The 10974-nt window shown below is 46.2% G+C and overlaps 2 protein-coding genes across 2 annotated transcripts; both read left to right on the top strand.

The window, feature by feature from the left end:
• The first annotated feature begins 1204 nt into the window (after positions 1-1204).
• Positions 1205-3491, top strand: LOC123125191 (uncharacterized). Its single transcript, XM_044545720.1, has 4 exons — positions 1205-1359; positions 2710-2923; positions 3025-3234; positions 3382-3491. The coding sequence occupies exons 2-4, from the start codon at positions 2749-2751 to the stop codon at positions 3483-3485; spliced, it is 489 nt and encodes a 162-aa protein (XP_044401655.1). The 5' UTR covers positions 1205-1359; positions 2710-2748; the 3' UTR covers positions 3486-3491.
• Positions 3492-9359: 5868 nt separating this feature from the next.
• On the top strand, positions 9360-10586 carry LOC123125190 (transcription factor bHLH14-like). The gene has a single exon (XM_044545719.1). It carries the CDS (start codon positions 9414-9416, stop codon positions 10239-10241), a length of 828 nt encoding a protein of 275 aa, XP_044401654.1. The 5' UTR covers positions 9360-9413; the 3' UTR covers positions 10242-10586.
• The last annotated feature ends 388 nt before the right edge of the window (positions 10587-10974 follow it).

Genomic DNA, 10974 nt, shown 5'->3' with positions numbered 1-10974 from the left:
TTCAATTTATCTGCTCGGGTTGCCTTAATATTTGGCAAACATTAACCAAAATTTGACATCTTAAGAGTATGATGTCCATCTAAAAAGATAGTACTCTCTCTGTCCCATATTATTAGTTGTCGCTGAAATGATGTATCTAAACGTATTTCAGTGCTAGATACATCCATTTAAGCGACAACTAATATGGGACGTAGAAAGTATGATGTAAGATGTTGGGTACCTTCATTTTCCCACACCAATCTAACCAATACGCTGTACCCATGTCAGGATGAATGATGAAGATAGTCCAATAGCTAGAGGTGGGAGGGAGGGGAGCAAGTTGAATGGGAGACTATGGTTTTTAACATTTTTTGTTAGTTTTTGTTTCCAGTTTTATGTTACTTCTGTTTTTTTATTCTTTGTTATTTTTTTTGTTTCTTAGTACACCTTCCCTCTATTTCTTTTTTCTGTCTTAGGTAGATGAACATTTTTTTTCTAGAATGGTTTCCTAATGTGTGGTTTCTTTTATTTAAAATTTTATTTCTTTTATTTTTCATTTTGTCTGCTTAAAATATATATTTTCAGGTAAATACACGAATTCATTGAGAAACATAGCCATTTTTTGGATATGTGAACTTTTTATAGTTAAAGCAGAGCATCCATCTCATTACGATATATGGACATTTTCTACAAACAAGAATATATTTTAAAAATGTATGAAACGTTTTTTTAAGTACATGGAAAATTTTATTTGGACATACATGAACTTATTTTCTTCTCCCTCCGTTCCGAATTACTTGTCGCACGTATGGATGTATCTAGATGTATTCTAGTTCTAGTTACATCCATTTCAGCGACGAGTAATTTGGGACGGAGGGAGTACAACATATGGATAATTTTTCATGTACTAAGGTATTTAAAAAATCCATGGATATTTTATGCATAGATAAACATTTTTGGTATACACTTTTTTATGGAAATACATGATTTTTTAAATTTAAGTCACATTGTTTGTTCTTACCTTGTAATACAGATTACATTTTTTTTTGAGGGATAATACAGATTACATAGATAAGTAAAAATAAACATTATTTGAAGACTTAAAAAAAGAAAAACAAATACCTGATAATGGGCTGAACCAAGGCCGGGCCATCCATCACGATGCGACTCTGTAAAAGAAAATGGGCTCTAGCTGGGCTAACAAGGCCTACGTTACAGTTTTGAAGGCCACGATACAAAATAATGTCATCAAACACGAGACGAGAGAGGCGAAGAAAAAGAAAACGAAAGAGGCGAAAACCTGATTCGCTACCGACCTGACCTCGCCGCCGTTCTCCGATTCTCCGCTCGCCTGCTCTGCTCTGCCCCGCCGCCTCTCCGGTACGCCCTCGGCTCGATCTCGAAAAGTCTCTCAAGCTTCCCTGCGTACCCTCCGCCAACCACCGCCGGACTTGGAACTGCCTCCGCAAGTCCGACGAAGGGAGATTCTAGGTCTCTGCGGGGACTGGGATTGGGATAGTTTTTTTTTTTTTTTTTTTTTTTTTCTGTTTTCGGGAAGGGATTGGGTCCGATGACTGAGCGAGCTCTTTGAGCTGGAGGTTGAGCGTCAGATTCGCAAGGGGAGTGACCGCGAGCATGCCGTCTTAGTATCGTTTTGCCTCTCCTTTTTGGCGATTTTGGAGTGGGGAAGGGGAATTTATGTAACCACATTTGCTCGTCGCGTGTAAGAAAGGAGTCTGCATTATGTGGCTGGTTCTGATACTGGAAGTTTGGATTTGTAAGTCAAGGGGGTGATGGAAGTACTAGAATAGAGGACGGCACCAATAACATCTCCACTGGAGTTTTGGAGGATCAGGTTCAGTAGCTCAACATGTGCGTAACCGGAACGAGTTTTTGTTTTTACGGAGTTTCAAGAACCAAGATATGTGTATTCTTACCTTTTGTTTTAGGCATTACCGCATTGTGGTGTCAATGCGTTTCACTGCCTTAAGCTTACTGCTTAGCATATATAGAAAAAAATATGCTCTGTTCCTTCGGATTCTGGGCTTCTAGGGCATGGGTGCGTGCGAAGAGCTTGAAATGACAGAGATCGGCAGGCCTTTTGTTGTTTGGCTGTCGACGGTATAGTGTGTGCTTGTGAGGAAGGATATTGCTTTATGTGTTCTATTCATGCCTGTTTCCTGTTTTATTCATGGTCCATGTTTTCTTGGGATGATTGCTCCATTTGTTCTGACGTAGGCAGGCAAATGGACTATTTTGCTTTTGAACTGGCCGGGTTAATGTTAGTACAACCTATGTGCAAATATTACTTGGTAGTAAATGAGATGCATAGATTAATTATTCAGTTGCTGGTTCTTGCAGTATATAATTTCGCACCTAGTAGTTTATTCTTTATTGTAGTCTTAAATCATATGACGTTCAGAAATCGTCACAGAAACACTGATATTCTCATAGACAGAACAACGTCAGCTTTCAGATTCCTTCTATTAAGATGGGTCGTTAGTGTTGGGGAATCAGGACTTTTTCGATAAAGGGGTGGAATCAGGACTTGGCTATGTATGACCTATGAACAAACATTGAAAAGTTTCTGCTGTTGCCATCATGCCATGTTCACATTGTACTACTTATTATAGCTCATAGCATTCTTTGTGGCGAAATGAATAAAATGCAAATGAAGGCCAAATGCTACAGCAGAAGTGATTTTCAGTTTCTGTTGGGGGGCTTTTACAGGGAAAAGAAAACACAGGCAGTACTGAGTAATAGACAAGGATGGCTTCTACTGGCGTGAAAGATTTCTACCGGCAGAAGAAGAAAGGAGGTGTCGGCAAAACTTCAGCATCTTCCAAGAAGAAAACACAGAATTACACTGGAGGGGCCTCTGTTGGGGCCTCGAATAAGGCTCAGACAGCAGCACTAATTTCTCACGGATCCTTAGACCTCAAAGGTACCCGCTGGAGAGATTGTTATGTGCACAGTTTAAACTTGCCAGCGCTTTTTGTTTACAAGCCATGACTTTTGTTTATGATGCTGCTGCTGCTGCTGCAGATGATTTCAGTGAGCAAGAGGAGCAGCTGCGGCAGTTTGACATGGACATGAAGTTTGGCCCGTGCATCGGTGTCAACCGGCTTCAGCGCTGGGAGCGTGCTTCCGCCATGGGCCTCCAGCCACCGCCCCACCTTCGTGATCTCCTAGCGCGCGCCTCCTCCGGAAACAACCGCAACAACGGCGGCCCCTCCCCTGAGTGCCTCTGGGAGGGTAAGATCTAGAATCAAATTTCTTCCGCCACCTGTCACGGCTTGCCTACTGTTTGGGACCAGGTAGTTTAGTCTGAGACTCTTGAGACCGTTTTACTGCGTGGAACTCTTGCTGCTGTACCAAATCCTTGTCTGTTTTCCTTATCAGATGTTGCTACTTCCACTCTGCCAGTGTTATCTTCAGTTTACCCTGCGCGAGTTGCGTGCCTCTTTTTTTCCCTTCAGAATTATGCCATCCTCGAGAGGATTTAATGGACAGGCCCGTTTCTGTCTGATTCTTGTCCAGTAAGTACGGTTTTTTTTTTGGCTTGCTCGTTTGTCGGGCGAACCAAACAACAAGTTCATGGGCCATTACGGTGAAGTACATACAGCATCTAAAACCATGACCGTGGTGCGGAGGAACTCGGTCACTGTAGCACTGTAGCGTGGCTTTGCACATAGGGTAGAGCAGCATAGCTTGTGCCTTGGTACATTTCATAGGTACAATGCCGAATGATACGGGTGCCTCCGTGTTCGATGGGGACGAGACGCCGTGCCAGGTACATTGCATAGGCACAACGCCGAATGATACGGGTGCCTCCGTGTTCGATGGGGACGTGACGCCGTGCCAGGTACAGTACATACACTAGCATGTTTGACTCGGAGGCACTGCTTTGTCTTGGAGCGCTGGGCTAGAGCATGTGTTCCTCGACACTTGTCGTCGTCAGCTACAGCGTCCAGGCCACTCCGGTGACTCGGCCTCTGTTTTTGTTCGTGTTCCTTGTGAAGAAACGACGTGATTTCTTTTGTATACAAGTCTTTCCCAATTTCTCCGTTACGAGTACTTGTCACCAAGGTCCCATAGCTTCCGTATATGCTTCTCTTGATCTTCCGTTAGCAAAAAAATTTAAAAGAAGGTTGAAAATCTAGAGATGCACAGATTCAACTTTATTTAACAAAATCGGATAAAACAAATACATGGATCAATCTAAATCCACCTTCCTGACGACATATGTCGCTACATCTACAAATTTGATGATGTGCCCTGACCTCGCACCAACACACATCATCTAATCCGGTAGCCTTGCTAAGCCGTCCGACGGCGAGCCGAGAGCACCAACCGGTCTAGCAGATCCTCAGCATGCATCGCATGCGCACGCTCTAGAATTCGTCGACGCCATCTTTCGTCGCCCCATCTTCAGGAGGGATCAACGCATTGACCTTGCCAAGTCCAACTGTCGTCGATGCCACCACGAAACCGAACAGCGCCACCACCCCACGCTCGTCCATCAAGATGCATTCGTAGTCAAGACTCTGTTGCACCCTTGACCCGCCGTCGTCGACGTGGTAGATGCCACGCCGCTCCACCTCCTGGCGACTCTACCAAGTATCTGCTTCAAAACGATGTCCTCGAGAGGGATAACGGCACCGCAAGCTGTTGTAGCTACATCACAATAAGAACTTTAACGTACACCTGAGCTTAATTAGTTCACTGGGCTACCTATATTGGAGCGATCGACGCATATATAAGTTAGTCTTTGCATAATGCACGTGGAAACAATCTCAAGGAGGATCGAGGTTACCCAACCTCTTGCTTGTTTAAGCATGGGCGATTAGCGCAGCTAATTCCCGAAAATGGAAAAAAAGAGAGGCTACCAAGCTTCCTCCAGAAGGCCAACGCATTGTAGTGTCCTTTGCCGTTCGCTACGAGCCAACACGTACTTGTCCTTTTTTTTTGCGGGGTAGTACTTGTCCTTTTTTTTGCTTACGTACACATCAGCCACACATTTCAGTTTAAACAAACAATGGCATGTTGGCGTACCTAGCTAGGTCGATCAAAAACACAAATTATGTGGCAGTCCAAGTTAACCTTTTGTACCAATGTGGTTAACAAATTAGGAAAAAATGTCATAATTGATAGAATTGCATATATGTAGGGGAAAGATACTTGGGGAGAAAAGTTGGCCTTCCGCTAGTTTAGGATGAAATATTGGCCCTTCATTTCTGGCACCGGACCGGATGCGTTTTTCCAACTCGCATAAATCGCCCGACCTTTTTTGTGCTAACGTATCGAGTGTCATACCACGTGAGACATGTTGTGTGGTCTAAACGATCTTATATTTCTTTACGGAGGGAGTATTTGAATACATATTCAGCATCATTCACCGCCAAATTTAGGCAAAAGTTGGACGCGTGCAGGTTGCCTTTCCCATGAACAAATCTAGGGGCCTTGTGCATCCTGCGGATGGGGAGAGACAGAGCCAGCGGGCAATTCGTACGTTGTTGGTGCACGAGCTGGGTAGTCTGCGGCGTGGGCCGCCTCCGGTCCTGCGTGCTCCTGCTAGCTGCCGACTGCCATGCCATGCCATGCCATCGCCTGCAACCGCTGCATGCGTGATGCGTCGTCCGGCCGTTTCCCGCACGTGACGTGAGTAAATCCGTCGCCGTACGTGCACGGGCCATGAGGCCATTGTGGCAGCTGGCCCATGCATCGGAGAAAGGCCAGAGAGAGATCGCTGGTGCATGCAGCCATATGCATATGGCTTTCCTGTTTGTCGGACGTGGCAAAATGGCCAGTCTCTCCCTCGATCGGACGTTCACGTGCCGGTACGTGCGTTTTCTTGTTTATCCCTAGAACCAGAAAGTCTAGGCAAAGCACATCGAAATTTATCACCAATCAAAGGTGTTAGCATGCTGCTAACAGATGTCAGCTGATATGAGGAACAGAGGGAGAGCTGACCTTTCCACCTTGCATAGAGGCTACTAGGGGTGCGGTAGGGCAATGTACGGTGCATGCATGCATGCTCCCCGCACCGGCCAAACACGTGAAGCACGCACGTCGCATGCCCAAATGTATATGCCCGAAAATAACAAATCGTGGTCATTTTGGATACATGCACATGCCCGGAAACATCATGTGCAAATGATAGTTCCAAAACATGTCCTCGACAGCAAAAGGTAAAAGTCTTATGCGTACGATTCACTCGCTTCACACGTGCCATCTATAATGCCTCTGCAATATTGTCCAGCACGCCGTTATTTATGTGAAAACTGTATGTGTAAACGAGAAGGGACTAATGTAACGGGGATGTAGTCTTGTTCAGTTAGGGCAACTCTAGTGGAACTTTAAAAAAGGTTAACATTCTCTTTTGAGTTAAGACCTAGCCGAACCGTCAAAAAGTTTAGTTGCTCAAAAGATTGAGGAGAACCGTTCGCCAACCCTTATTTTTTAGCGACACCACCCCCCTCCCCCCCCCCCCCGCCCCCCCCCCCCTCGCGCGGTTGTCTCTTTCCCCAGTTCGGCCGCCTCCATGCAGGCCCTTCGACGTAGCGTCCCGCATGGCCTCCGGAGCTCCCCCTGGGATGTCCTCCTCTCTCTGCACTCGCATCTCGCCACTATGTCGACTGTCGGCAGATCCTCATCAACGGCTCGATGGGGCTCAGCCGTCGCTCAACTACTCATCAGGCCGCCTACGTCGCTCATAAAACTCGATGCCTGCTAACGGTTGGTGCTGCGCCAGGTCTCCATGACGGAGAAACATCCTGGATGGGTCTACTTCTAGTGTGAAAAGGACAAAGTATCGCTTATTGTTATCGTCTCGGTCAGCTAGGGATTAGGGATTAATCGATCGACTAATAATCGGATATTTTTTTGCAAATCTCAGGTTCCCAACACTAAAATACGCTATATTCAACACCAAAACAATATTTGACAGAAGTGCTACTTTGATTTCTAGCCTTTGAATCCTCATATAATGACAAACAAAATAGGACAATAGTACATATTGCGTAACAAGGTCCACAAAACATAAATAAACATAGTTTTTGCAAACATAGTGCTATGAATAGGTCTGATTTATTGGTAGATTCCCAATACATCGCTTGTCAGAACGATAAATCGGTCCAAAAGATAAATGACAAAGATAAGGCATAATCTTATCGGTCACCCCACGATTAGCGATAAATCGGAAGATTAATCGGTGAATCGGAAGATTTCTTGAACAGTGACACGAACATACAGAGGTATACTACATTCATGTAAAATTTCATGATTAAATACGTTGTGGCGAGACCTACAAAAAAACATAAAATTATAGACTTTTATAGTGAATAGTGCATCCCAAGTTCATGTGCATTTTTTTATGATTTTTCTGAAAACTTTCAAATATGATTTTTTTTCTTCAAAAAATGAGCTCCATGTAGCTCGAGCTCTAGCAGGCATTTCTGACAGAGTAGGGGAAAAGTGTTGGCAATGAACATAAGAAGATGGAGAAATTTTTGATTGAACTCGTAGTAGCAATTAAGCAAGTTATGTTTTTGTTGAGGTGTGTAGTTATTCTTGTCGTCTTGTTTGGTTTAGTTCTCCTTGTGTGGAACTGGTGAACTATGTGCCCAAAATGTCATTTTAGAATGTACTTTTCATTGATCTTAAGGCGAGTGAATCTAACTCGATTGCCTAAATACATGAATTTGTGTTAAAATATTGGGGAGTTAAGTTTTAGGAGTTCGGCTAGGAATCACTTCTATTTAACTCCTCAAAATTGTGGTGTTAAGATTTGAAGGGCGTTTGAAGGGCTAAATTTTAGGGGTTCGGCTAGACATGCCTTTAGATCCACATTTATCCTCTTCCCGCCATGTCCATTCTCTCCTTCCCTATCGATGACACCGGCTCGTCGACTCATCGTACATGCTACCACGCATCTGTTGACATCACCTGTCAACCATCCCTATATATGCCTAAGGTATGTAAAATGGTGTCATCTTAGAGAGCCACGTAGGATAAATATTGTGGCATGCAAGAAAGAGAAACTATAAAAAGGCTTGCCTTCTCTTATTTAAGAGATTATCTCCTACCAAAGATATCTCTTATCATATATTTAGGTATATCTACTTACTAGAGATAAGAGTAGGAGATAACTCATTATCCATCATATTTTTAATGTCATCTCTAAATTACATGGCAAACTTAAGATAAAATTACCTTACCAACCATTATACAATATATTAGGGAGCACTAATTCTTGTCTAGCTTACAAAGAGCGTCTCCACCAATATCTTAACATCCAGTCTCCATTAACTCTTTCATGCACATCGACTTTCGCTCGCTTCACAAAACCTCTTATCTTCCCTGCTTCGCCGAGTCTTGTCAGAGAGCTCGAAAACACTTTAAAACCCCATGGTCAGCAACTCTATTTAGTCTTCATGCAAATTCTCAGGCATAATAAGAAGAGTGCTTGTATGTGATAACGCCTCTCAAAGAACATTTCTTCACATAAACAAACTTCACTCGGAGAAGAAACGAATAGGAAATCAAGTTAATACATGTGTGCATGCGAAATTAACATATTTTTGTCATTATTAATTACTTGTTTTCTATGTGTATATATGTCAATTGTAGTTTATTTATCACTACAACATACTTGTGTACGCTCTCACTTAATTTGGTCTTCGATATCTACAATTAAGTTATATATGCGAAAACACTCTTATAAAGGACTGGCTAGGGGTCAGTTGCTTGAAAACAGTTTTGTGCCCAATCGATTTTTGCTGTTCTATCTAAACTATTGCAACAAGATTCAATGGATCTTGCACCGTCTTCTAGCTCGGACCAGCATGCGTTGTTCCTCTTTTCCTTTGACAGCTGTCGATCCAGCCCAGGCCAAACCACTTGCCTCCACTGTCTGCAGTCAGCTACACTCTCGCAACCACCTCACCACCCAGTCCCCCCATCGACTTCCCTCACCGCGGTGCTTGCCGCCGCCCCCGGTCATCCCTCTAAACCAGCGAACCTACACCCCCCTCCCTTCCTCTCACCCCGAACCGTCAAGTTTCGAACTCACCTCTGCCGACTATGGCTCATTCTTGGCCGAGGCCTTGCCCGCGTCGCGAGCTTCCTTCTCACCCAATTGACTGACCCAAATTCAAAATCCGCTAAACTGTCTTATAAATGACTACGTCTCTACGTCTTCTAGTAGTTAGCTAGCGACAAACTTCCAATCCGAAACTAACGGACATGTTTTTGGCGGGAGGAATACAAATCGAAAGCGGCATCTACACCTTTAACGTGACACGTCATTTAAGCGAGGTCTTCACCGCAAATGTGTCACAACTCACCAGTACAAAAGACGCCCACACTCCCTTCGCTAACTTCCCACTTCGAGCTCTTCACTTAGCGGAGCGACACTCACGTACGCGCCGGCCATGGACGAGCTTCTCACCCCGTACGCCCCTTTCTTCCCGTCATCGCCGCCTTCCCAGTTCTCCACCGCCGAGGGGCACCCCCACCAGGTCTTCGAGCTCGCCTCCTGCGAGGTCCCCGAGCAATGGCTGGTCGGCGACACCGTCGTGCCGGCCAAGAGCGAGGACGGGGATCACGTGTGGCCTGCGGGGAGCTCCTCGCTGTCCCCGGACTCCGAGTTGCCGGGGGAGAGCCTGCAGGCATCGACGACGAAGCGGCGTGGGCGGAAGCCCGGGCCGCGGCCTGAGGGGCCCGCCGTCAGCCACGTGGAGGCCGAGAGGCAGCGCCGCGACAAGCTGAATCGCCGGTTCTGCGACCTGCGCGCCGCCGTGCCCAAGGTGTCCCGCATGGACAAGGCCTCCCTCCTCGCCGACGCCGTCGCCTACATCACCGACCTGCGGTCCTGCGTCGCGCGGCTCGAGGAAGAGGGCCGGCAGGCGGCCGCCGCGAGGTGGGAGGCGTCGAACGCGTCCGCTTCTTCGTCCTGGGGCGGCCACGCCGGGGCCTCCCTGCACCACCTGGCCGGCGACGACGTGGTGCAGGTGCGGATGGTGGGGAAGGACGCGGCGGCGGTGCGCGTGACGAGCTCGGGACGAGCCCCGCACGCGCCGGCGCGGCTGATGAGCGCGCTCCGGTCGCTAGAGCTGCAGGTGCAGCACGCGTGCGTGAACCGCGTGCAGGGCGTGACGGTGCAGGACGTCGTCGTCGACGTGCCCGCGGCCCTACAGGACGACGACGGCGACGGCGCCCTCCGGTCCGCGCTGCTCCAGAGGCTACGTTGCACCGCATAGTAGCGCTGCCTAAAGCCCTAGAGCAGCGCCGCCCTACGTTTTCGCACGTACGCACCCACCGTTGACCGTTCCGGAGTACTACAACGATTTATCTGCTGTCCTGCTATTCTCCATGGAATAAATCAAGCGACGATGTATTCATACTAATACTAGCCCCATAGTTATCACGGAATATCGCTGAACGAGCCTCTAGTTGTTAGGTGATTTCGTCAATCTCAAGACTTATCGAGCAATACCTCAAATATGTTCGTAGAATATGTGTGTTCATAAGGGTGAATAGATCGTGATGCATGAGGGTATGCATTTATACTACCTGTGTTTCTAAAAAACAAATGTAATGTGGTGTGTGTTTGAAGAGGACAGAGTATAAACAAAGATAGTACTATTCACTTACAAGTCAAGTAAAGACCGTATTCCTTGTGTACAAGATAGGATCACAAATGATATCTCCACTAGTGCAGAACCGGGCTTTAGCACCAGTTCGTAAGAGCCTTTAGTGCTGGTTCTGTAACCGGCACTAAAGGTGGGGACTAAAGGTCCCCCCTTTAGTACCGGTTCAGCATGAACCGCCACTAAAGTGCCACCACGTGGCACGAGCCAGGGCCGGGGACGGGGAGACCTTTAGTACCGGTTGGTAACACCAACCGGTACTAAAGGTTTGGGGGTTTTGGTTTTATTTTTATTTTTTCTTTAATTTTGTGTTTTCAATTTAATTTAGAGATTGTTTTTACAT

Source organism: Triticum aestivum, chromosome 5D (assembly GCF_018294505.1).
Source record: "Triticum aestivum cultivar Chinese Spring chromosome 5D, IWGSC CS RefSeq v2.1, whole genome shotgun sequence".
In the NCBI taxonomy this organism is placed as follows: Eukaryota; Viridiplantae; Streptophyta; class Magnoliopsida; order Poales; family Poaceae; genus Triticum; species Triticum aestivum.
Note: the sequence above shows the minus strand (reverse complement) of the source record. Positions and strands in the feature narration are given on the sequence as shown.

Coding starts and splice junctions, on each gene's coding strand:
- LOC123125191 (XM_044545720.1), top strand. CDS start 2,749: ATGGCTTCTACTGGCGTGAAAGATTTCTACCGGCAGAAGAAGAAAGGA. Junction 2,924..3,024: donor CGGATCCTTAGACCTCAAAG/GTACCCGCTGGA, acceptor CTGCTGCTGCAG/ATGATTTCAGTGAGCAAGAG. Junction 3,235..3,381: donor CCCTGAGTGCCTCTGGGAGG/GTAAGATCTAGA, acceptor TTTCCTTATCAG/ATGTTGCTACTTCCACTCTG.
- LOC123125190 (XM_044545719.1), top strand. CDS start 9,414: ATGGACGAGCTTCTCACCCCGTACGCCCCTTTCTTCCCGTCATCGCCG.